General features: G+C 45.7%; 1 protein-coding gene across 6 annotated transcripts; it reads right to left on the reverse strand.

Moving 5' to 3' along the window:
- Positions 1–243: 243 nt before the first annotated feature.
- Positions 244–26673, reverse strand: MFSD10 (major facilitator superfamily domain containing 10). Of its 6 annotated transcripts, XM_055720654.1 has the most exons (15): positions 26466–26666; positions 26120–26162; positions 24460–24508; positions 23856–24033; positions 21036–21132; positions 18342–18445; positions 17217–17375; positions 15182–15370; positions 10612–10720; positions 9516–9627; positions 8056–8164; positions 5825–5915; positions 4009–4056; positions 2507–2596; positions 244–1171 (listed from the first exon to the last, which is right to left on the reverse strand). In XM_055720654.1, the coding sequence occupies exons 4-15, from the start codon at positions 24012–24014 to the stop codon at positions 1065–1067; spliced, it is 1374 nt and encodes a 457-aa protein (XP_055576629.1). In that variant the 5' UTR covers positions 24015–24033; positions 24460–24508; positions 26120–26162; positions 26466–26666; the 3' UTR covers positions 244–1064. The 6 variants fall into 6 exon arrangements, with proteins under 6 accessions (XP_055576629.1, XP_055576643.1, XP_055576616.1 ...); XM_055720668.1 differs by lacking the exon at positions 26120–26162 and having other exon boundaries at positions 23856–24027; positions 26466–26667; XM_055720641.1 differs by lacking the exon at positions 26120–26162.
- Between the last annotated feature and the right edge of the window lie 494 nt (positions 26674–27167).

The following is a 27167-nucleotide window of genomic DNA, read 5'->3' on the forward strand; positions in this document are numbered from 1 at the left end:
TGTCATGGTTTAACTTCTCAGAAGATACTCCGATCCGCTACTGTGGGTGAGAATCCCAGCGGAGCAGCCGGCAGAACCAGGTGGGGAGGAGTCCTTCCCCTGCCCATCCAGCTGCTGTTGGCAGCCCTGCCTGGGAGGCAGCACCCTGATGGTGGTGGCTCCTCCGGGAGGCTTTTGGCACCTGGGCTGAGTTCTGGACCCTGCAGTGTTTGGTTTAGATGTAATTAACTGACTAGGTGAGCGTACAATGTAACAGTTTATTTGCAATGCAAAAGAGAACAGTGCTTGGTCATCAAAAAATATCACACAGTATTAGAAATATAAAACATCTCTCAAAATTTAACTGTGTATTAAAAACAGTCCACCTGTACCAGAGTAGCAGTCAGGCTTCGGCAGCCTGTAGTGCGCTGCGTGCTTGTGGTTTCGATGGTCGCGTTTTAAGGTGGGCGATACAGCTGGTACCAGGGGCACGGAGCAGTTGCGGAGATCTCCTGACGATGGTACAGAAACTGCCGTGGGGGTTTGTTCCGTGCTCGCCAAAAGCAGGCACAACGGCCCTCCTGGCAGGGGTCTGGGAGAGCAGCAGCGTGTGCCGCGGCCACGGCAGCGCGGTGTGCAGCAGCCCTGGATGGTGGACCGGGGTGGCACTGGGCTGTGCTGCTGTCGTGCTCATTCAAAACTGTTTCCAGACCGTGGGTGCTTGGGGAGATGGTGTAGTGGTGGACTTGGCAGTGCTGGGTTAACGGTTGGGCTTGATGATCTTAAAGGTCTTTCCCAACCTCAACGATTCTATGTCGGTCTCCACTCAGCTGGTGGTCGTAATGCTTTACTCGGCTGTTCTGTGGGGTGTGTCTCTGCTATTTGCAAAACCAGCCAAGCCGGCTGGGAGGTGTCTTAACGCCACTGCTTGTGGAGGGCCGTAAGAAACCTGAAGTCTGTTGTTGCTGCACAGGGTCATTGCGTATCCCCTTCCCAACGGTGAAAATTGGCCACTTCCTATTGGACCAGCAGAGTCAGGTGAGGCAGAAATCCTTGGAAGCTGGTGATGGTTCTGTGGTCACGTCCTACTCCTCCTTTGCCTGCTGTTTTATATAACCGAGTAAAGCAAAGGGGATGAGGAAGAAGGCTCCACAGACAGTGAAGCAAAACTCTGCCCCGGCCAGCCAGTAAACTGCAAAGGAAACAAGATTTAGCTCGTTGGTGTGCTTGCCCTTGGGGGGGGGGGTGTAAACTGGCCGTCAGAGCTGCCGCTCCCGGCAGCTTACAAATACAACTGGAGAACACGGAGCTAGTGAATCTATTGCTGCCTGCCCTTGTTGGCACGCAGCTGTAAAGATGAGGTGACCGATAGCAGTGTTGGGTCTTTTCTGAGGAAAGAGCATGTTAAAAGTGGTTGTTCCAAATAGGGTATTATCATTCTTGACAGGATGGCAACGGGGAAGCTCCTGTTCGCTCGTCCAGCTTTACACGGTAGCTATTTCTCTCTGCCCCAACGCGGCTGCCACAGCTGCTCCAAGCGCTGCCTGTGCTGCTCTTGGAGGTCCCTCACTGTTGGTACTGGTCTCCTGCGAGATGCTTGTGCTGAAGGCGGGAGGGTCAAGGCAGGACTTGCGCTACCCTCGGGAGCAGCCGTGCTGCTGTGCTTTTGCTGTGAAGTCCAGACTGTGCCTTTTCCTGTCAGCCGCTTGCTTGGCCCATGGGTGCCGTCAGGGAACAGGGTCGGGCTTTGCTCGAACTTAACATGAGGGCTGAGTTCAAGCTTTGCCTTGCCGTGGGGCTGCTTCCCTTTACCCTGTAACGGCTGGGGGAACTGAACCCCACACAGGGGGCACCTGTGCCCTCAGGCACTGTCTAGGTTTGGCCTTAGCCAGGGTGTGCTCCCTGAGCTCCGGGGCAGCAGTAGCGCGGGGACTCGGGGTTTTCAGCTTTAAAAGCAGCTGTAAGCTACAAAGTTCTTTATTGCACATTATGGACCATCCCTACTTCATTTGTATCATCTTTTGTATCATCTGGGGATACGTCTGCATGGGAGGCCGGGAACCAGTTACCACAGCACAGGAAACCCCATTCCAGTGACTCCTGCTTACTGGGTGCCAGGGTGGCCCCCCAGCAGGCAGGGTTACTCACTGGAACAGCTACACCTAAGCCCAGCAAAGGCAAGGGGTCCTGGCCAGCCTCCCGCTGTGCGGCCCCCTCTGCCCGCACACCTACACCCAGGGCCGCAGCAGCTTACTGCTGTTGCTGGAATTTGGTTTTTTTAAAGAGTCGGGCTATACCTGCTCCCTAGCTGATCTCTGCTTTTATAAACTTTCAAATTCACGCAGGAGGCTGGTGTTGGCGCTAGCAAGGACTGTGTGCAGCTCTCAGGGGTACCTGCTTCTCTAAGAGAACTGTATGGCGCTGAGGCGTGCTGTACTTCCTCCCCCCGGGACCCACCCGGGCTGCGGGGGCCCGGAGCGATGCTGTGCGCTGGCAAAGGCGGGAAGGAGCAGGAGGCTGCGCTCACCTGTAGCTGACAGGATGGGTCCCAGGGCTCTGGCGAGGGCACCCAGGCTCCGCAGGATCCCCATGACTCGTCCTTTCTGGCTGGCAGAGCCTGTGCAAACAGAGCCATTACTCCCTGTGGAGGGTTTGCTTGGGGCAGGGAAAGGATGCAGCTCTGGGAGCTTTTGGAGGTACCTCCCACACGCATCTCCCCCTCCCCTCATTGCACACTCGCTGCCTGGTCTGCATTCTTTTCCCCTCCACCAAAATAAACACAACAGCTTCATTGAAAAAGCACGAGGGCTTACCCATGGGTGGCTTGTAGTGCTCTCTCCCCTACCTGCCCCTGCCCCCTGCTAACAACCCAACAAAAAAAGCAGCTTTACGTTGTACACAAGATTTGCTGAGGAGGCACAGGTGGTAACAAATACAGAAGCATGGATGCAAGTTAAGCAAGAGCAACACAGAAGTGGCATTAATGAGCAAAGCCTTACTTTTTCAGCTCAGCAAGCACCATAGTGCTGGCAACCAACTGAACCAAAGCTGAAGAAAGAACTGTCATCTACAGATGGCTTCGCAAGGTTATGTAGCAACCAGTGCCACAAACCTGGAAGGTTTCAGAAGGCTCCTTAGAAGGTTTTTTCTAAGGAATTGGGAAGAAATTATTTTACTGCTGGCAGCGATGGCTGGTATCTCCTTCGGAGAACCCAGGCCCTTCCCTGCTCATTGCTGTTTGTGGCCTTTGCCTATAATATGCTTTGCCCGTTCTTCCTCATCTTCCTAGAAATAAAGTTGCTTCAAGCTTCCCCATCACACTGCAACAAGCTGCGTTACATGGTACAAAATTCAAGTGTGATACTGATTGTCACTCTCAACAGATCGCTGCTGTCTGTGAGCTGTGAAACTGTCCATTACGGAGCACTGACAGTTTTCAGAAACAAAAGTCTGGTTGGGGTTTTCCTGTGCTCCCTTGCGGGATGTTTCGGATTTTCCCAGGGTCAGGATGTCATCGTCCCGTCCCCAGCAGCTTCTCTCCTGTGAAAGACGTTCATAGAAGGGAAGGGGCTGAAGGTTGCAGCACTTGCAGCACAAGAGCTGGTTTGCCTCCCCACAGCAAAGCTCGCTGCAGCTGCGGGGTAACTACAGCCGTGGGGTGCTGGCTGTACTGAAAAGGGGCAGCAAACGAGCAACCGGGAAGGGCTCTTCCCTAGGCTGTAGCCTCACTCCTGCAGGGGTCATTGTTGCTTCAGGGTTACAGAGGTGCAACGTGGAGTAGCAGTTCTCCGTAACTCTTAGCATTTCTGCTTTCCTTGTTAATGCATTCGGAGGGGAAAGATGCCTTTTACAAAGCCAAGCAGCAGCCAGAGCCCCCAGTCCAACATTCAGACCCAAGGCAGACCTACACCACCAGCGTTCCTCTTGATGCATCGTTAAACTTGAGGTCAATTCTGTATTTGAGCCAAGTCTATATAAAGGTGAATTATGTGGCCGAGAGCTGCCACTCAGAGCAGGAAAGACACTCACCATAGCCTGACACCACTGCTGACAAACACGGGATAACAATGGCCGCAGCTGGAAAAATCCACACAAGAGACCGTCAATGAACAGCAGAGCTCAAAACAGTTAAAAGTGGAAAACACGTGGCCCGAACTCGTTACTTCTGCAGAGAAATATGCTGAGCTCTGGGCCATTGTACCAACAATGAATCACCAGGTTTAATCCGGTTCAGTTACAAAAACAACCCCTCAAAGCCAACTTGCACGAAGAGCCCAGAGCCATGAGTGCTCTGAGCAGATGTTTCACATTAATGTCTCTCATTCTGTGAGCCCACGGGAAAGGGGTCGATAGGTCTGCTCAGCTAACTGGTAGTTTTCCAAATCGCTGTGGTCTTGTCAGGTGGAACAGGGGGTTGCTTATATTTCAAATGGACAATGAGGTGGCTGTACGCAGAACTACACTGTCCCCATACATACGGCTTTACTGTACTCACGGATGAAAGAGGCAGCTATGTTCTGATTTGGGAAATAAGACAGTCAAATCCAAAAAGAAGAGGTTACAAAATTTTTGGACACAAAAGCCAAGAGCTGTTCAGCAACCACTGCCCTCTTACTGAAACAGGGGACTTTTCTGCCAAGAAGGAAGTGCTTTAAGCGTACAAAGCAGAATCTTTGCTGGGAAGGAAAGGACAACTGGAGAGCAGGAACGATACACATGTTGCCTTAACTTCAGGTGCCCTGACTCTTGAGGCAGAGGGAGGAAGGGAGGGGGAAAAGAGGCCCCTCCGCAGAGGCATTTCTAGCTGGCTTCGCTGGGGAAGAAATGAGGTCTTCTGCCCAGCTATGGAGCCCCGGAAGACAAGGCTCCTAACTTAGGAGCACAGTTAGACAAAACAATTGCCTCCTCTCCCTCCCCACCCAGTGGGTTTTCAAAAGCAAGTTAATCTGGAGATAAGACACAGATTTTGAAATCTGTCAAACACACAGCTGTTCTAGACAAGCAAGTTACTAAACAGACGCGTTTTGTGGCTTACAGTTTACTCTTAAATCAGGCTGTATCATGTGAAAGAGAAGTCTTCTACTTTTGTAATTAGTCATGTTTGAAGCTTCTTAACAATAGTTAGCAGCATTGAGAATATCTGAAATCTCTTTTCAGATAGGCACTTCAGTAGATAAATGCAACTTCATTCATCATCACTTCCCTGAATAACAGCTTAGACTGGCAGAATATTATTTACGTAAACACAAACATCCTTGAAAACCATCTACAGTTATCAGAAACAATAGGTGGAGTTTTGCTCCCTCCCTGAGCTAGCAGCCTGCAATGCAAGAGAGCAGAGCGGTGTCCAGCCTGCACAGCCCCACGCCACAACGTTCAGGGCAACCCTGATTTACCCTCCCGCTCGCTCCGCCTGAACGCACAGCCTGGCCTCCAGCTTCTGAGCACACAGATCTCTTCAGCCTGTTGCCTAAGAAATAATGCAGCCACCACAGAAATATGAAGACGCGCAGTCTCCCTTCTCTTCCTGACCTCAGCTATTTAGTGAATATTTTGCTTCTAGGTCTGATAAGAGGGGAAAAAAACACCCTCTAGAGCTTCCCAGTGAGACAGGACAACAGGAGCACTGGGGATGCTTCCAAATATCACCATGGCAACCTCCTGTGATACAAACAGCATCAGAAAAAAACCCAGACAGTATTTCTTCCATATTTTATGAACTGAAGTGCCAACTTTCTGTTACTTATAGTTTGAAATTAGAAGTGCATCTTTTTTTAACGAGGTGAATGAATACATGAAGAAAAATTATTTGTGCTTAGCTTTCAGTGCAGTTTGAATAGCTTACCAAAGGAGTACAGCAACAGTCCGACACTCAGCATGGTCACATTGGCAGCCCATCCAATTAACAAGAAAGCTGGAATCAGCAACATAATAGCCTGCAAAATGAATGAGTCACGGGGTTACATTCAAGCCCTGCTTGTTAAAGCCTGACTCTAGGTGTCCTGCCAGTTCTCTGCCGCTGATGGGACTAATTTAAGTTAGCAGCAGAAAGCCCTTTCTTCCCAAGTAGACACTTCAAATTCACCTGGATGGCCACACATCAGCACAACTTACTTTTCTGTTCTCACTATCCCATGATTTCAGACCACAGGCAGGCTGGAGTCACCTGTAACACAGGCTGTAGTTATCCCACCACCGATTTCCCACAGCTGAGGAAAAGAGAAATTTTGCAGAGGTCTCTCTCTCTCACAGGATCTACCAGTTTTTGGTGTTCTTTTCTCTTGTTCTGTGTTGAACTGGAGAGAAATCTAGCTTTAACTCTTCATCTCCTGAGCTGGCATAAGAGATTAAAAGGCTTGTGTGCAACAGGACTACAGCTCCTCTACTTTTTTCTCAGCAATATCGACTGATTTTGTCTTTAGCATTCAGAGCCCATACTTCTGGAGCTGAGAAAAAAAAAAAAAAAAAAAAGGGGGTGGGGGGGGAATGGGATTTGAAATTCAAACCCCAAAAGACAAACATTCTTCATCTCCTCCCAGAGCCTGGACTTCAGTTCCCCTGTGATGTGTCCCTCGCATACAGAGCTTTCACAGAAAAGACAGATCAGTTAAGACCGCTGTGTTTTACAAAAGAGGGTATTCACCCCCACCGAATGTCTCATTTTGAAGATTCAGTTATAAATGAACTACTGTAACCACTGCGCTAAGAGAGGCCACATGTGCCATATTATCCAGATTCACAAATTGACAGAATCGCTTCAGCAAAAGGGGGGAACTGCCACAAAAGCCACATACATCCACAGAAAGAGTGCCCCAGGGCCAGCGGGTTCCTGCATAGCGCAGACGGGTGTTTATGAGCAGTGATCTGCCCAGACCAACTAACCGAAGTGAGCATTTTGAGGTAACTACACTTCTCAGTGCAGGGAAGAGGAAGGAGTATAAAAATTAATGGGGCAAACCACAGTTTGCATGAACTGCGGTGCAGTGCCAGCGAACAGCAGGTTGGCAGAGCACATGGAAGAAGCTGATGCAGAGGACAAAGCAACACTAACAGCTGCGTGAGTTTTTATTCACAGGGAAACACTTTCTGTGTGACACAACCAGTGTGCCATTAACTTTTGCCCGCCAGGGAACAAGGTGGAGATGGTTTAACCAGCAGAAATAACTTTAAGAAAAGGTGAGTCAGTTCACTAGAATGCAGTGCAGTTTAGTAACTTTTTTTACCTTGCCACTGTTGAAATCACACTGGCCTCAAATTAATGTATAATTAATTGACAGAGGCTTTAACGGTCCAAGTATAGCTATTACCAAGCAGCCAACAAAAGTTCAGAAACACTTGAAACCTGCTTTTAGTTCCATGCACAAATGTAAGAAAGACATATCTATTTGTTCCTCAGCTGTATAATTTGCAGGGAACTGTTTCCTGCCATCCCAGTACAGCCACATCACCATCTCTATGAAGAAAGAGGCAAGGAAAAGAATGAAATGCACACTTTTGTCCGTGAATCTTCAGTCTGAACATCAGTACATGCTATTGTTACATGTAATACTGATGATCACAAATCAAAGACTGAAGAGGAAGAATCTATTTCCCCAGCCCACCAGTGAAATACACTTTAGGGAAAGCCTGTCAAGCATGGAGACGGCCAGACTGATGAAGTCCCTGAAAATAATTTGCCAGAAAGAGAGATGAGCTCTGAAGCAGCTTTAGTAGTTTCAATGTCTGCACTGCAAGAGAAACCACTTAAAGCATCATCTTCACTGCATTTTACCTAGCTTGCACAGAAGGACACTCTGTTCTCATTCCTTACTGCAGTTCTACTGAAGAACTCAAAGTTTCAGTAATATTGTAGCTGATACATGGTAAGAAAGGGCCCTAATGTTCCACAGTTTAGTTAGGCTGGTAAGTGCCCAAAACCCAGGGTCTTGAGAAGTCACTCAGCTGGATTAATGAGACAGAAACTTCTTTTGATTTGACAAGTACAGTTACAGCCTCCAACTACCCTTCGTTGCCCTTTAGACTGAAAATTAACACATCAGATTTTGGGGGGAAAAGAAAAATAAGTATTTTTTTTACCCTCTTTACAGCTCTGATTTCATTTCCTGGCTTGATTCGGCGAGCGTAGCCTCCCTGGATCACAGCCATTGTTATTCCAATAAAGAAAAACATCTTGCCCTGCTGCATGCTAGAAGGAAGGCAAAAACACAGATTATGGAGTCATGCACAGAGCATTCCACCCTGGGATTCACAGGTCCGGTGCAGACCCGTTCCTGAAAGAGAGAGAAAATGGTTTTTGGTGCTAGCATGAGCAGTGCAAAGTTCTTAATAGGCTGACATTAGTTTCCATGGCAGGCAGACAGCAAGAAGATAAACCTCTGAGGTCTTACGTAGAGAGGGGACAGCTGCTGGCAAATGCCACGATCATCTCTAGACTGCTGGGATGCAGTTTAGTTGCTGCTAGGGTGGCCCACAAAGAGTCAACACGCTAATTACCCCGTGCCATGGAAGTCTGTGCCACATGCACAGCAGTTGCTGGTTTCCAAGGAGCAAGTGCTTTCCTTTCTCACAACCACTGCCACCCCTCATGCAGAGCTTGATTAAGGTCACCAAGGCACGACATGGGCACTGGCACGGTGGTGATCATGTACTGCACTGGGAAGCTTGCAGCATCACTCCCTCCACCCTTAAATATTTCTTCAAATTTCCCTTTCACCTCTCATCTACTAAACTATGTGGATATTCTCAGCTAAACGTTCTCTCCTCCTAACAAGCTTGTCTGTCCCACAGCCTGCGCTGTTGGCATAAAGTTGTTTATGTCACGACATGACTACATGCAGAGCAAGCTTAATACAGTTGAAAACCTTTCCCTGATGCACACACATTAGTTAAGCCGCAAACTGTAACGAAAGACAGACAGGGAAAGATGCAACAAACCCCTGAGAACTACTCAAAGGGAGGGACACACGTAAGGAATCAAGCTGCAAGATGATGTTCCTGGCTGGAAACCTTCCTGTGAGCTGGCAGGAAAAGTATTTCAAGCTGAGCTGCTGTTAGTGGATTCTGTTCTTTCTTCTCTGGTGTTTGACTAAAGGAAACCAAACTCTATGATAAAATGACTGTACACCATGTGCAATGCGGAACTCAGATGAGCAAATATAACCATGTTGCTGTCCCTCCATCTTTTACCTTTTTTGAGCTTCAAGATTCATCCTGATACTTAAGACCTCTTCTGGGCAAGGCGAGAAAAGTTTTTTTATAGTCAATACAACTAACCCAGCTATATATATTTCAAAAGTTTTACTTTAATCAATACAATCAATGTATTGATTTTCTCTAGATATTAGTAGTTAGAGTATTTCCTTTCATGATAAACAGTGTGACTATATTTTCATAAACTCTTCCCACAAAGCCCAAGTATCACTGAATGCAGTGGTTGCTAAAGCCTCTCTTGAAAATAAACGAAGAGGCCTTAAATCAAGATTTTGGAAAATATCCCAGACGAAATATACAACATTTATCTTCTAAGTGTGCTATACCTGCTGAACTGGAATCTCTGGTGAGTAAGAAAACTCAGCGTATACTCCAAGCCGGAAAACAGGAAGAGGTACAGGAAATAAGCCAGGCCCAAGATTTTGAGATTCTGAAGATCTAAACAAACAAAAAACCAAACACACACCAAGGGCGGGGTGGGGGTGGGGAGAAACACAGTGTTGTTTTTCAAGCATGATTTGAGAAAACAACAACAATAGCAGAGCAGCATTTATCAACTCATTTATTATTTCATGGGAAAAGTCCTCACTTCAATGACCATTTTAAATACCCATACAAGACATGCCACAAAATGACTTCTGCCTACTACCTCCCTTCTGATGAGGGGAGGAGAGCCAAAAAGACTAATCTCTCTCTTGGTCACCATGGTCTCGCTCAGCCAATCCAGCCCCTTTGCCCCACACTCACACCCCCACCTATATGGAGACGTATTTATTTTATTCTATACCCATATTCCACCTAATACCTCGATGCTGCTCCCAGGATCACATTTCTCTAAGCTACAAATGGTCTGTGCCAGATTACCTTACTTATGTTTCTGCCAATGCAGGGTTTAACAGATTTTCTCCAAATACTACTCTATTCCTGCCGCAGCAGCAAGGAGGACTGAATGATAAGTTGGTGTACCTGGCAAACACTGATCTATTTTCTACAGCTTAAATAATTTCATATACAGAAATGGCCAGCTAAAATCCTACATCTCCAAGTCCTGAACTGAGAAATACAATTTCTGAAGTTTCCTGGTTCGCAGCTTGGATAAGCAAACTCACATCTCCCTTACTCATGCCTTGATTTACCTTTTTGAATCACTTCACTTACTGCAGCCTACCCCATGCTGCAGCCAGTGCCTGAAGAAAAAGCAAGTAGCAAGTCAGAAATCTTCAAAACACTAATCTCTCAAATCTTCTTTTGGGAATAAACGGACCAGCGTCCAAGGGACCTTGCAATTCCCTGCTCATAAGTTAGTAAGATTGGTTTTAAATGAGTGAACAGAGTGCTGCTTCTGAAACAGTCTGAGTAAAGTTTTCACTTAGAAACCACCGCCACATACAATATTAATATAAAAAGCCAGCTAACACTTACTCTTCTGTGAAAGGGATTCCTTTCCTCGGGTGACTGCAGAGAACTGAAATAAGGCCAGAGGACTGAGCAAGTCAACTGCTGCCTGAAAGCCAGACGTCACAGAAGAGACCTGATCAAAGAAAGAATGAAGTTTATTTAAAAAACTGACGTTAATAACTACTGCAAGGAATTGACAGTAACAGCCAAATGTGCTTCTACATCTACACAAATTATCTGAGATGAAACAAGGCAACTGGCATTAGGGTTTGAGTGACCCCCAATAGCAGCCCAGACTTTCTCAACACAGAACCGGCTCCAGCACTGTAACTAGAAGGTAGAGCATTGATAGCAGCTTTCACTGAAGACAGAAAACAGATTCTTCTCTCCGTGTTTAAAAAGAGAAGAGGCTCATTTTCCACAGCCTCAAAGGTGGCTTTATTTGGTTCACCTTTTGCATCATCCCTCATGTCCAATGAACATTTACTGGGAAAATAATGGCACATCTGCCTGCAAGTTCATGGGAAGCTGGGGAACTGCTTGTGCGCTACGAGTCTGAGAACAGTATGTGCAGCACACCGAACAGTGCTCTGGTTTGGTACTGGTTGTTCTTTTAGCCAGCCAGTGACACCTCCTGGGGAAGAAAAGGAAAATAAAATTTTTAGAAAGAATCTTTAGAGAGATTTTAGAGAGATTTCTAGAGAAGTTCTGCCTAGCCTAGCCACGCTGCGTGGCTTTTTAAAGAGGCAAGTTTATTTTGTAGCCCTTCCGGTCCTTGTACTCTGTACATCTCAACCTAATTATGCACTCTCCTTGCTCCTTATCAATGGGCGCTTAAGAGATGCTGATTCTTTCATCCATAGAGAATTTAATTTTTAAATTTCTTTATCTTTTATTCTAAGGTATATAAAATCAAAGAAAATACTAAAGAAGAGATGTCTAAAATCTCAAGGAAGCAAATCCTTTTAAAGTAGGAGAACTTAGACTGTCGCTTTACATGACAGTCACCGGAAGAGATAAGACTGACTCAAGAATCCTGAGTAATCACACTTAATATTTTACATCTTCAAAACACTGCACAGACTTTATCTGATGAGCTTCCTTCTCTTCCCAGATAGGGAGGGAGGAAGCTATTACCCCCTTGAGGGTACAGACATTAAAGGTCAAATTATCAGTGGAACTTAATCTCGGTGCATGACCTGAGGACACTCATGGACTGGATTTAATAAAGCTGTAAACAAATCAACCTTCAACATGGTATTAACATGACCTCTGTCTTGTTTGGATAGTCAGAGCTTCTGAGTATCTGACGGCAGAGCTCTGGAGCCTATTAGTCTCACAACAGCAACTAGTTCAATATACCAGGCTGGTTTTGTATAAAGCCATAAAGCTGCTGAAGCACACAGAATAAACTGGGATATTTACTTCCCCTTCCACTACATGTATTGCAGAGAGTAAACAGACACTCCCAAGAAGAAGTTTCCTCATGCTTTTAAAAGGTCTGTAAGAGGATTTCCTGAAGCTGGCTTGTAGCAATCCTCAGTTCCTGCATTTGTTGGCATGATGGCGTTTGTGCTACAGCATAGAGAATGTGGTAACAAGCGCCTCTCTTCAAACATGTTTGTCAGTAATACAAACCCCCTGTGGTTTGTACCTGGTTTGAATTATTATCCATGTCAGACAGGGTGCCAAGCTGCTTTGTACTACAAGGCTGATTGTAGTTTGCTCTGGAGGTTATATATTTTATATAAAATATATGTTTACAATCTGAAGTATTTTATGAAATATATATCTATGTGATAGATATTTTATTTTTTTTAATACAGGCGGATGTGTGTGCATGTAAATTTCTTTCAATTTCTCCTATCTTAGCCCTAGAAGCAGTGTCTGGAAGTGACTTCATCCACTGATCAATAACGAAAACATTGCCTAAAACTGACAAAAGTGTTTCATGAATCCCAAATAAGGAAGCATACACTGCCAATTTCAATGTCACCAGCTGCGTGGAATTCAGTTTCTTTGCAGGTTCAAAATCTGCAATATCTAACTTGTATTTAATTTCTATGCTTATGACTTATTACTCTAAAATAGTTCTATTTTACTTCCTGATGATCCCAAAAGTCACCTTGAATGGTAGACATGTTTCATAGTGTCTTTGTTTACTCTTTTTTCCTCTAATGCAGAAAGACTAAGGAACATGTCTTGAAGGCACAGAGTCAGTCCAAATCAGGAATGCAGCCCCGGCCTTCCAAGCTGCAGCCTTACCCTTCAAATCAGACACTGTTCAGCATGCATGGAGCAAAAGCCTTATTTTTCCCTAAGTCTGCTAGTGATGCTGCATAGCCCTACACAGTCCTTACGTGATTAGCTGGACACCAGAAAAAACGTTGTAAGACTCTCCCGCCAGCTAGGCACCCTTGCCCACAACTAGCTTAGCTAAAAAATAACTCAAAAGCCCTTAAAGGGGACAGATTCCACCAGAGACCTTTCCATTCCTCCCTCCTCCCAAGCAGGTCACAGCAGGAGCTGTTTTGTCCACCTGACATAAGACCAGTGCCTCCGCCAGGTGAAAGGTACAGTTCTCTGGTTACTCTTCACCTGACAAACTCGTGGAACTGTTGAAAAAAGAGGAAGAAGGAGAGCAAAAATTCTGTTCTCTCTGGATGAAAGCTCATCCTTGTTCTCCCCGTCCCCCTTCACCTTCCCCTTTCTACAAGTTAATTGAAACATGAAAGAATGTGAAATACTCCTTTCCTGTGAAGACTGATAGAGAAACAAGAATATCACGAGAACACAGCGTATTTCAAGGAAATGGCTGTCTGATCACACTGGCACATCCTCCTACCGGTTATTATGATCATTTCCCCTCTTTTTACAGCTTTGTCCTTCCAATGCTTCCACTCCTATACTCCGGGAGCACCTGCTCCAGCGCAGCCCATCCAAGTTCCAGAAAGACAGCCAACATACCTGCTCTTCCTCTGTTGTCTACAGGCCAAGAAAAATGCTCCCCTCCCATCCAGAAAATGGGGGGAATTATCACAGAAAAGAGCAAAGCAGCCCGTAAGTGGAATTACAAATACCCTAGAACACATAAATCACACGGGGCCACTGCCCAGCTGCAGGCTGAAAGGAGACAGCACCAGAAGCACCAACGCTGATACCAACCACAAGAAGCTCCAATGCCAGTCAAACCGCTCTCTCGTAAGCAAACACCCTGTGTATTTTGCATGACTGGGACTTGACCCTGAGAGGCACCTATCAATCCACCTCACACAATACCCACTGCTGCACAGAGACAGAGCCCCAAAAAGCGGGGACAGAGCACTCACCTTCTTAACAAAATTCAGTCATGTTGTCTAACACAGAGTGGCTTATCAGAAGAACACTGAAGAGGGTAATAAAAGGGGGAGGGAGGTATTCAGTCATCATACAGTCCTAAAAGGTGCTGAAGCCATTTATCTCTCTACAGCAAAGGTGGAATTGTTGATAGAATACGGATTCGCTCCACAGCACTTCCCTACCTCAACATGTTACCTCCACCCCAGAGTGTGCAGCTCTAACTAAGAACAGGATTTTATCTGGAATGTTTAGAAACAGCCAAATAGGAAGGGGGAACAGATGACACATGGAAGAACTGTTAAAAAAAGATAAAATAGCTGTGGTGCCTGGGAACATAATGTGAGCAACCAATTTCAGCTGGGACACAACCTGCTGGGAAACACTCAGGGAAGGTCTAAAGTTTTGCCCCAGCGGGAGTATCACAGGCAAAAGTTTCCTGAACAATTCTCGGTGTCAAATGGGTTTGGCTATCCAGAGACCAGGCACGCTTCAATGTCTGAGCGCTGCTTAGAAACAAGGGACGATAGGAAAGATGCAATCCAGCTGAAAGCCTCAAATCGAGTGTTTCACCCAGATATCTAGGGCTGTATTCAGTCCCTCCCACACTACAAAGGAGACTGCTCCAAGAGACCTTTAATCAATTATATCTTCGACAGTGTCTGATCACAAAATACTAGATCGTAATGTCAAAAAATGTTCGGCTCCACAAATCTAGTCACTGAATTTTAGCACACGTAGGTATTTCGTATCTATGGAAGACAGCACAGCTCGGAGATAAGCGTAATTTGCTACTTCAGCATTCAAAACAATCAAGCAAAGACAAGATAACAGTAAGAAATTTTCTAACACATACTGGCTAAATGAAAGAAAATCCAGCCTCTGATGCATTTACTTTTTACAATTAGCTGAAATTCCTCTGCAGGGAGTCACTGTAATTATAGTTTAAAATTCACCCCCTCCCTCCCACATTCCCATTTGGTTTTGAGAAATTTAAACCTAACGCACCAAACCTAACAGTTAAGCAGTTGTGCTAGCTATGAAGAATTTCTCATATTACACTGGGCTAAGGAGATGGGACCATCACGCAATCGGTTTTGACACCAGCCTGAATAACAGTATTTAATCCTGGTCCCAGGAATGAACTGAATTCCTGAGACACTGGCTAAGCCTCTTCTTCATTGCTTCTGGTATTTCAACAGTTCTCAAATCCTATTTTTGCAAGAAACACAGATCTTCAGATTGATAGTCCATTTACCCGTTTTTCTTTGGGAAGTGTCTCCGGAAGTAGGAAGAAGATGAAAATTAAATCAGCCACAGAAAACATGAGTGCTAGCAATGCCGAACGAAGATAAAAGACTTCTCCTTTCTCTGTCTCCATGGCTAGGTAAGCTCCAATCATGGGACCCAGGGTAAAACCAAGGGAGAAAGCAACACCAATCATTGCCTGCAGCGATACAATGAACACACACATGCAGTTTTAGACACCAGTTTGTTCATGTAGATCAGTTCTAAAACAACTTGGATTTCCTGGCATTTACCTTAAAAGAAATGCAATCAGATACAGACCCTAACCACCCTGACCATGTAGGGAGTGCACAGCAAAAAGCTTTAAGTGTGAAAAACCCGTTAATTCCAAATAACGGATTTTATTTTCTGTCCAGTCAGGAAAGTGGCAGAAACAAACTGCAACATGGTTATGAGTGAAAGAAAGCTGCGAAGGCAAATAATGATTCTCACCTCAGGGACTGCTCAGCCAGCAGATCCTTCAGCCATAGGATAAACTTTCGTAGTGTAAAACTGGAGAAAGGAGGAAAGCTCCATGGTAGGAATCCATAATGATGTCTATAGCTTCTAAAGTACTTTGGCAACTTCTGTTTTTAGGAATTTATGTCTCGTACAGCAAACAGGCTGAGAGGCTTCCCAGAACAACCTCAGTTTAGTGCAGGTACTAAAGCAGGTTTATTGACTCACTAGGAAACTAGCACACAGGAAAAAGAGGTAGAATCTGTACACACTGGCTGGGAGCTTAAAAGAGCACTGAGATCTGAGTCATCAGCTCAGTGAGATCACTGAAGGATACAACAGTGCAGGACCTGCCTCATTTTCTTTAAGAGGCTTTCAAAGATATATACTCCCATACGCAGGACCCAAACATGTCATCCTACGACACAATCCTCCTGCTGTCCTGAGTCTGTATCTATAGTACTAAATTAAACAAGGCCAAGTTGTGACAATCAGGTGGCACTTCACAGTCTCCAGTGCTGTAGCCTGTCTGACTAGCACTCTCCCAGGCAATGGCCCATCACAGCCTGGGAACAGCATCAGTCAGATGTTATTCTCTTTGCAGAAAGCAGAATGAACATGCCTACTCTGCTTTGGAAAAGAAGAGAATATAAGCCATATGGATGTAAGCCATGATGTACTAAGTGACTTGTTCTCAGGCTCTAAAAATAGGCCCTGACCCATTTTATTTATTAGTGCTGTATGGTTATCCCTCTCCATAAATAAAAATGTATTTTGGCTCACCAGGACTACAATAAATTGCTTGGAAAATTCGTTAGCTGTCACTGTGAAATCTAAAGCTTTCGCCTCCCAAGAAGCAGCTGTCCTGCATGCTGGCTTGTAACAATCTGTTAAGAGAAGTTTGGGCCCCCAGGGTTTTTAGAAGATAAAAGATCTAACTGGCAATTCACAGGCAAAGTTCAGCCTGCAGGGTGTTTCCATCTGAGCCACTGCCTTCTGGAAGAGGACAGGGCAGCTGTTCATACGATTTGCTGCTCTGTCAGCCAAATGTTACATCCTTTACCTGCTGAGCTCGTACCCTGAAGCCAGTGCAGCATCCAAGGAAGTCAGGAGGCACGCTGTGCTGTGTGCAGTGCTGCTGGGCTTCCACAATTTGGGAAGGTGAGAAAAATGGGTTGCCCTGTAACTGGGTTCCAGCTACCAAAACTGGGCCGTAAGACGTTCTGATTTCTAAGCTATTATAATCAGGATTAAAGTTATCAGCAGGAGTAACACTTCTACTACTTGAACAGGTAGTCCTTCTACCTCTAGGGCATCTGCATTTCACTTCTCAGTAAAAGTCACTGACAAAGTCTGAGAGCTCACCAGCAAAATGATCTGGCATCTTTTCAGAAGCAAGTTAGTATACAGAGTCATATTTCCACTTGATCAATTAATACACTGAGGAATACATGATCAATTAATACTGAGGAAGACATTCTGAGCACCTGAAATCAATTACAAGTTACCTAGTAAATCAAAACATATACCCCACACATGTAACTCACCATGCCCTTGCTCCGTGCTTTTGGAGAGTGCAAGTCAGCAATTATAGCTGTGGAGAGGCTGACATTCCCTTTGCTTATTCCACCTATGATCCTGGAGAGAAGAAAAACGCCAAAAGTCCTAGAGGCAGCCCATAGTGAGTATGATGTTATCAAACCCATCTGCAGAAGCAAGAAAGGGTTCTTTATAAAGCAGAGCAAAGCTGATACCATTTCTGCACATTTCCCAGCTAAACATTTAATTTTTTAATTCGTTTTCAACAGCTGCTCCAAAACCCATGTAACAGAAATGTCTGAATATACTGATACCACACTATGTCCTGGACAGTGATATAAAAGAAGTAGAAACAAATCCATACAGACTTCATATAAATGTGAGATTACTAACAAAATTAAAAGAGCAAAGAAAGGTCAGAGGGAGATAAATCAGTACTGGGCACAAAACTACTTTTGTACATCCCACTCGATTTGTTTCCAACTTCGAGAGAATCCTGAGTTCAAAATAAGAAAAATTCACAGTTCTAGCCCTTAAATTTCATAATCAATCATAAGCACCCATGCTTATTTAACTCACTCTCCACAAGCCTACAAGATATGGGGATTTCTGTATCACTGACTCCCAAGTTCCATCGTGTATGTATGCTTGCTCTGCACTGCTTCTGTAATTAGAAACCCATACTCTGAGCAGCAAGAGAAAACATTTTGGAGAATGTTCATGTTCATAAGAAATAACATCTATACTAATACTGCTATATAAAGCACTTCTGTGAAACAGGTCATGAAGCGATCAGCCCCCATTAGTCACTTGGGGAACTAAAATATACAGGGATTATGTCTAACATTTATAAACAGAGCATCTGAATAATACTCCCATACACAGGGGAAAGGGATTTTAGAAATCAGGTATACAGACAAGTATTCTGGTGCCTTCTATGTACAACTCGGGAGCTGGGAAGCCCGGTTTAAGCACCCATATTTGGAAGCGTGGCTAAGCGACTTGGCAAGAAGCAGTCAACAGCCAACAGATCTAGAACATTCAATTTCTCAAGCCTCTTGTTAACCACAAGATCATAGTGCCTTCAACTGTGTATTGAGATGGCATGACTAAAATCAGCATGAGACACATACCACTGTCATCAAGATGACAGGCCTTCTGCCCAAGTGATCCGACACAGCACCAGTGAGGGGGGAGGAGAAAAACTGTAGGATGGAAAAGATTGAGCCAATCAGACCTGAAAAAAACCCCAAACACATGTATCATTAGACTTGCTGCCTTCATCTTAAATACAAAGACAGCCAAACTCTTCTAGACCTATTACACCATTAGGTCCTTTAAAAGCACACAATTAAATGTAAACCAACAGCTATAAAGGACAGCTTTGTCTCTGAAACTAAGCCACCCTCGAAACACCAGTCTTGCATTGTTATTTAACTGAGTGGCAAAGACGGACAGACAGACCAGAGTAACAGGCATAAACTAGATGATTCACTGGTAAGAAGGGGGTTGAAACTCACTGGTTATAATGGAATGCTTATTCTACAATGCTTCCTCAGCTGACTACATACATTTTGTGTTCTTAAAGCAGATATAACACAGCCTTTAATAGTCAAAGTTCTCTTAAGACTTTTTTTGATTGTTTGAACCTGATTCTGCCACACTTAATTAGTTTTTCTTTCCCTCTTATCATCGAAAGAAGGACATAAGCACTGCTGTTAGTGAGGCACCCTAAGAGGTAGGAGTGATTCCAACAGACTCCAAGAGTCTTTTGAAATCTGCCTCCAGCTTCTGTGATCTTTAATTCCTCTTTTCTCTTGCCATTTCTAGCTTCAGACACTTATTAATTTGCACTATACTCTCAATAACCAGTCCAAAAAATGCCTTGCTGTCACACTGTTTTTCTCTAAAGGAAAAACTGGGTTATTTGTCTCAGCTCACTCAGCTATCAAGGCTTTAAAAGGCAAAGGAGAGAGAGACCTGAAGCTCTGCTCCCATCAGCTTTGATGAAGGCAGAATATCGATACCAACCACCTTGGAGAGAACAGCTGCTTACGATAGGTAAAAAGAACTGTGTAAATAATCTTACAGATTAGTACATTGGCAGTTCATGTCAACGAGAGACAAGTTTTCTTCCTTGTATTACTAGCACTGTAAGAACACCCAGACACACCAAACACTTCACAGCTAGGGAGCAGCAAGAGCGGGGCTGTTCCACACGGGGGAACAAGTGGGAGCTGAGGGTGACCAGCACTGGCGGCGCCCTTGCCAACCAGGTGAGGTTGCAGCCTTGGTCAACTCTCCAGTGAGCTAATTCAACTCAATCTGGTAGAAAACTAATCCAGAAAAAAACCCCAAACAAAACAAGTTTTCTGCTGGTTTAGCAAATTAGACGGCTTATTAAGAAAAGCTGTCATCAAAGAAAGCAGAAGAGATGGAATCAAATGTGACAGATACCAGCCTAATTCAGCCACCTTGCCTGCACTGTCACTGCCTGTGGCTGCCAGCGTTCATATCAATTAGTGAACATTCCCATCGCTACTCAACACTGCTTCTAAATACTTTTCTCCTAGAAAGAAAACAGCAAGGGATACCAGCTTCCTTTCTGAGACAAACAGTGTCTATCTTAATTGCATGTTCCCGGCTAGATGCTATATTTTCTTCAAAGGGCAAAAGAGTCAGCTGGACTCCTCTGCAAGGGGCAGGGAGATTTCTCCTTCCCCTTGAAATCAACTGAGCCAAGTCAAGGGACACAGCACTCCCAAGAGTACAGAACACAGCAGGTAAAAGGAAAGGCAACAAGTTGAGCATGACTGGGAGTTCCCAGCCCCTTGTTTGTCTGAAATGGTGAGTAGGTGCAAGCAGGAGGCTTGCAAGCCAGGCCTTAGAGGGGACAGAATGCAGTTTATGAAGGATTAAAGAAAACTGATTCCTACTATTCAAAAGCCAGTAATCTGACTGGGAATGAGCACAGAACCAAAAACATGCCTGTGAGGATAATGTGGGAAAGAGGGAAATCGTTTATAAACTTCTACTTACACCTGTTGCCTTCCTTTCTCCCACTATGCACCACAGTGAAAAGCCTCACTGTCTTCTCTATAACCTCCCCACAGGTATTGGAAGGCTGTTATTAGCTCCAGGCTGAACAAGCCCAGGCCACCAGCTGCTCCACTTTTGTGGGCCTCTGCTGAACTTGCTGCAGTTTATGGATGCCTTTATTGGACTGGGGGGCTAAAACTGGATGCAATGCTCTAGATGCAAAGCTCTAGATGCGGTCTAACAACTGCTGAGTAGAGGGGGATGATCACTTGCCTCAATCTACTGGCTCTGCTTCTGTTCACACAGCCCAGGTGCTGTTGGTGCTTCTGCTGCCAGGGCCAGCTCATGCTCAGCTTGCTGCTCCCCAGGACCCCCTGGGCCTTTACAGCAGAGCTGCTCCTCACCAGTCAGTGCCCAGTCTGTATCACTGCAAGGGACTGCTCTTTCCCACGGGCAGGATTTCATATTTGTCTTTACTGAATTTCATAAGATTTCTGTTGGCCAATTCCTTCTGCCTGTCTAGGTATCTCCAAATGACGGAGATGGGGCTGTCCAACTCTTCATTGCTATCAGTATGATGAAACCAAAATAATTTATAGCCTACTGTAAGAGATATTTTCTGTGTTATTTAAATCAAAATCTATTAAAAGACAAGTATGCTTTTTGTATTTCTTGTCATTTTCCTCATCATTCCTCACATCAATACTGAAAGTAACTTGATAACAACAGTCTTTTTCTTTTTTTGTCTTTTTTTTTTCCCTGTTAGCTTGTTTGTTTAATTTCCATACCTCCAAACAAGACACTGTTGTATTTCCGCCCTGGAGGTATCCCAGCCATCAGTGCAAACCAATCCACACCTCGTTGCAATGACAAATAGAATCCATCCTGCAAAACAGATAACAGGGAAATAGGAGGAGGCAGACAGTTTCCCTGTTTCATTTTCAAACACAGCATCAGAGCTTAGTGAACCAAAGACAGCGTTAGATGATTTCTTCTCTCCTTCTCCCCCTGCCAGGGAAAATTTCCTTGCTGATCAGTTGCCATATGGTAAAGATCGCTTAAACCGTGAATGCTAACAAGCAGCAAATAATTGGGGGTATGTGTTTACGTGGGGGAATATAGGGATTTGACCTTTTGTAGACCATCAAGCCTGCTACTTGCTAAATCCTGAACTAAACAGGAGTGGCATGTCCTGAATCTTTCAATTAATAAAGCAACACAAGACATACTCTATCCCTCTGCACAGAAACTGGTTAGCCTGGGAGAATCAGGGGCTTGTAGACGCAGAAAGAAGAGGTGGTGCAAACAAGAACGGTTCCTAAAAAAAGGAGGAAGATTTAAAAAGAAGAAGGGGAACCTGAAAAGAAGGTGAAGATCTTGGCTATAGGAAATAACAAGTCTATGGGGCCAGATGGGATCCACACAAGAGTACTGAGGGAGCTGGCGGAGGAGCTTGCCAAGCTGCTGTCCATCATTTATCAACAGCTCCTCACTGGGGAGGTCTCAGAAGACTGGAGGTCAGCCAATGTGACACCTTTCAACAAAAAGGGCCGGAAGGAAGATCAGGGGAACTACAGCCTGTCAGCCTGACCTTGGTGCTGGGGAAGGTTATGGAGCAGATCATCCTGAGTGCCATCATGCTGCACATGCAAGGACAACTGGGTGATCAGGCCTAGTCAGCACGGGTTTATGAAAAGCAGGTCCTGCCTGATGAACCTGATCTCCTTCTATGACAAGGTGACCCGCCTAGTGGATGAGGGAAAGGTTATGGATGGTGTCTAACTGAACATTAGTAAAGCCTTTGACACTGTCTCCCACAGCGCTCTCCTGGAGAAACTGGCTGCTGATGGCTTGGATGGGTGTGCTCTGTGCTGGGTTAGAAGCTGGCTGGATGGCTGGGTGCAAAGTATGGTGGTGAGTGGAGTTACATCCAGCTGGTTGTTGGTCACAAGGGGTGTTCCCCAGGGCCCAGTGCTGGGGCCAGTCCTGCCTAGTGTCATTATCAATGATCTGGACAATGGGATCGAGTGCACCCTCAGCAAGTTTGCAGATGACACCAAGCTGGGGAGGAGTGTTGATCTGCTGGCAGGCTCTGCAGAGGGATCTGGACAGGCTGGATTGATGGAACAAAGCCAATGGTGTGAGGTTCAACAAAGCTCAGTGCTGGGTCCTGCACTGGGGTCACACCAGCCCCATGCAGTGCTACAGGCTGGGGGCAGAGTGGCTGGAAAGTTGCCTGGTGGAAAGGGACCTGGGGGTGCTGGTCAACAGCCAGCTGAACATGAGCCAGCAGTGTGCCCAGGTGGCCAGGAAGGCCAACAGCGTCCTGGCTTGTGTCAGAAATGGTGTGGCCAGCAGGACCAGGGCAGTGATCGTCCCCCTGCACTGGGCACTGGTGAGGCCACACATTGAACCCTGTGTATAGTTTTGGGCCCCTCACTTCAACAGAGACATTGAGATGCCGGCGCGTGTCCAGAGATGGGCAACACAGCTGGGGAAGGGTCTTAAGAGGAGCAGCTAAGGGAACTGGGGTTGTTTAGTCTGGGGAGGGGAAAAGCTCAGAGGGGACCTTATTGCTCTCCACAGCTACCTGAAAGGAGGTTGTAGGCAGGTGGAAGTACATCTCTTCTCCCAGATAAGAAGCGACAGAACAAGAGGAAGGGGCCACAAGTTGTGCCAGGGGAGGTTACAGACTGGGTGTTAGGAAACACTTCTTCACTGCAAGGGTTGTCAAGCATTGGAACAGGCTGCCCAGGGAGGTGGTAGAATCACCATCCCTGCAATTGTTTAAAAAATACATAGATGTGGTGCTTAAGGACATGGTTCAGTGATGGACTTGGCAGTGCTGGGTTAATGGTTGGACCTGATGATCTCAAAGTTCTCTTCCAACCTAAATGATCTATGATTCTATGAAATATACTGTAAGTGGGGGAAGATGCTGGAGATCAGAGCACATGGCTGTGGTTAGAGATAGGGTCATAAGAAAGACAAAGCCTATAGCTGCAGTTGGAATGGAGTTAGAAAGGGGCTGCAAAAATAATTCTCCCACAACATCATCTTCGTCTTGTCCAGTAACACTCGAGAATGGTAACTGTGAGCAGCTGCACAGCTGGGAACCAACATAACGTTCCACACTGCGTTCCCAGAGCAGCAGCCAGCTCCCTGCTAAGAATGGAAACTGAGATGTAGTGAACACGATACTGGGGTGAGAGCAAGTGAGTGCCTGAAATAAAGTAGGGTAAAACCTCTCATCTCTTTGGTTCTTAGATAAACCCCAGTATGCAGATCCATTATGGACTGTCATTTACTCTGTCTCACCAGTGACATCAGCATGAGTTACAAATGCACTGGTAATTACAAGGACTAGCTTCTAAGAAATTCCTGAATTTTCCCCAAAACAACTCTCTCATTTTAATGAAAAAGCAAGAGGGAAAAGTCTTATGCAGGTTCACAAACAAATTCAGTCCATGAACCATTTAAATGTGCTGGATATTATTATTCTGCCTACAGCTACTTGGTTTGCCCCAAGGCAAGGGATTTTTCTTCCATCCTTCCCTACTGATCCCATACCTAACATTTCCAGCAGGCTGACTTTCTCTTTTGCTTACCTCAGTCTGGCTGTAATAATCAAGGATGGAAGGAAACAGTGGCAAGATGAGCGCAAATCCCAACAAGTCGATGAAAAGTGCCAGGAAGACAATTGTAATAACACGACTAGAGTTCCGTTCTTGCTTGTCATTGATGGTTCCTCTCTCTTGCAAGGCCATGCTCCCAGGTGTTCTGCTTCTAAAAAATTACATTTAAATCCAGTCAACAGGAAGCATTTTGCAGGTCTTTCACAAGAGTAACTTGCTGATTCATTCTCACTTTCTACAGACTTCACAAAAAATACATACAAGCTATGGCTATATTAAGGTACCTGGTTTGCAAGGGAACCGGAACCTCAGCTCTCTAGCCTCAGTTATTAGCTCAACATGAAGTTTGCCTGCATCAAGAGCAGGTTATGAGGGCAATAAGGTAACAACCTCTATTATAGGAGCTTCCCAAATAAAACACAGAATAAAGGAGCATTTAAATACATCTTTCCCAAATGTTTTCAACTCAGCATTACAGTAAAATAGGTAACTCATATTTTGAATATCCACATTCAAGTAACTAATAGATTTACGCCTCCAGTGTATACTAGGGGAAAAAAAAAGGTAGACTTCCTACCTATTGCAGGAATGCTGTCTTCAAGATAAATCCCAGAGAGCAACAGCACCTCAAGAAACAACACAACAAGATTTTGAAACTTAAATATTTTTTTCCTTTCTTGGATGACAGCCATTAATAGGCTATACGAATTGGGGTATCAAATGTTTAAGGCAGCGTTTTAGTTTGTTGGAAATATCAGAACTATCAACTTCCTTTGATAATACTCAAAAACTATCTTAAAGACCTAAACAAGGATGCAGGCCATACCATGTTCAGTATTTAACAAATAAAGAAGCCAGATTTATCCTGAAAAAAACTCAGTTTCAACAGATATCAAAATAAAGGAACAATACACAAACCATGAAACTGCGAACTTCAGACTTGTAGAAACTTTGTACAGTGTATCTCAGTCATAAAACATAAACCAATTAGCAGTCCCTTCTACTGCAAAAATCCCTGAATTAATTGTTGCACTAAAAGACTAAAAGAGGAGACAATTTCATCCAACAAAGTTAATCAATACGAAAATATCCATTGACTTTGATGAGTCAGGACTGAAAGCACTGAGAATTTATGTTAATTCTATTCCAGACAAGACATACTGTAGTATGTACACAAGGTACTTGGGCATATGACACCATGACACTAAATGAAGATCATAACACTTTGTTATGCCCAGCAATAAATATTATTGTGACATTTCTTTACTTGTGGATTCAGTTTACTAGCACCGAAACATTACATAAATGTGGAATGGGGCCACCTGCAATCCATTTATTAAACTCACAGCATAATGCTCTTAAATCTGCTAGTGAACAGAGCAGTTTGGTTATGTTCAGGATCCTTTTATTTAAAATGGTAAATCATCACTGCTACAAATATTTAGCGTTATTTGTTTACCCAAATGATATAAGAGCATCTGGAGCCAACACAACTATACCTTTAGACAAATTCCCCTTGGCCCTAGGTCCATCTAGCCAACAGTTGAGGGATGGGTTCATTGTGGCAGATACTATCTTGGTTTTCCTCACAATTTGTTTATTCATCCATTGAATTGTATGACCAAGCTGAACTTCATTCCAGGTTTATTTACACGGGGTAACATCCTCTACACCTTAACCTCACAGCCATTTCGGCTAGCATGCTGCTTGAACTTACTGATGATAGCACTAACCTTTCATTCAGCTCCAGTTTCAGCTACGTGGTTGCAATTTCCCTTACGCAACATCCTACGGTTCTACATGTTTATACTTTGTCCTCCATCACCTTCATTGCCCAAACCTCTCCATATTTTCTGCTAGGCAGGAAACCACGAAATGTTTTACAGGCCCTGGCATCCCACCAGCAAAAACAAACCACCTCCACAATGACGTTTGATTTCTGTGAGCCACATTTGAAGAGGGTGGAGAATTTTTAGTTTGGGGAAGTTGTTTCTCTTGACGCCTGTGTCCCTCTGCCACTTGCTCTGCTCTACCGTGCCCCCCCCCTCCCCCCCCCCAGCCCCTCAGCGCTCCCCTGTCCCTGTCTCACGGCCGGCTTTGACGCTGTGTCTCTCGGGGAGGGATCAGCAGTAAAGCTGGCCCTGCCCAAGCACACAGAGATTTGTCATCTGCCAGCAGGAAGAATTTCATCCTTCCCACCCCTTCCCCCACCTGTAACGTCCTATGCCCGGCTTTACCTGCTCAGCCTTGAGAAGGCTCCTCTAACCCCTTTGTAAAGTCCTGATTCAGGTCAGGAGCCGGAGTTACAAACGGCGGCGAGGGGGTGAGTGGGACAGAAAAACAGAAAAAAGCTCAATTTCCCAGGGGAGCCCGAGCCCAGAGGGGCCGCCGGGCGGGAAAGGGGCGGCCGTAGAGAGATGCGGAGTCCGCGGAGAGGACCCGCCGCCTGCCCCGGCAAAGCACCCGCCGCCACCGGGCAGCACCCCGGGGGCCCGGCGAGGCCAGCCCAGCCGCGCCCGGCCCAGCCCCGCTCCCCCGGCCGCCCTCCCTCCCACGCCGCCCGCCGCGCCCCGGGCCACCTACCGCTCCTCAGGGGGCGCGGGCGCGTCGCCCCCGCCTGCCAAAAGCCCTCCCTTGGGGATGCTGCGGGCGGGCGGCGGCGGCTCCTCCCCGGCCCTCCGCAGCGCCCCGGCGGGCCTTCCTCTTCCGGCCGGGGATGGAGCCGCTGCCGCGGCCCCGCGCCGCCGAGGAGGGAGCCGGCCCGCCCCGCGAGGGGTGGCGGCGGCCCGGCGGGCTCCCCTCGCTCGGGACTGAGCGGCGAGGTAGGGCCCAGCGGCCGAGTGGGACTTAGAACGGCCTGAGGGGAGCGCCTGGTCAAGGCAGCCCCAGTCCTCGCAAACGCTGTTTAACGGGCAATCCCCCACCTCAAACCACAGCCGTTCCTGCTGGCGTTACAGAATTTTCTAGCGAAAACACGCTCCTTCCAAGAAGAGAGGGATGTTCGTTTGCTGGTTGCCTCATGGCCACATTACAGCAGCAGTTAGCTGTGGTGGGTTTGATAAATGGAAACTTTCTGATATCTGACAAACAGAAAAAGGGCAGTTGCAAAAGACTTAACTCTTCTTAAAACAAAATGCTCCTTTAAAACAGTGATTTTTAGCACAAAGACTATAGATTTGATATTGATAGCACTGTCTAGCACTGTTCTTATATCCAGCCCTGTCTGGTGTCCAAGCTGCCTAATTAAGTGTATGGCAACAAGTGGACTAAGCAAACGTTATCTCC

The sequence above is a fragment of the Falco cherrug genome, chromosome 1 (assembly GCF_023634085.1).
Source record: "Falco cherrug isolate bFalChe1 chromosome 1, bFalChe1.pri, whole genome shotgun sequence".
NCBI classification, from domain to species: domain Eukaryota; kingdom Metazoa; phylum Chordata; class Aves; order Falconiformes; family Falconidae; genus Falco; species Falco cherrug.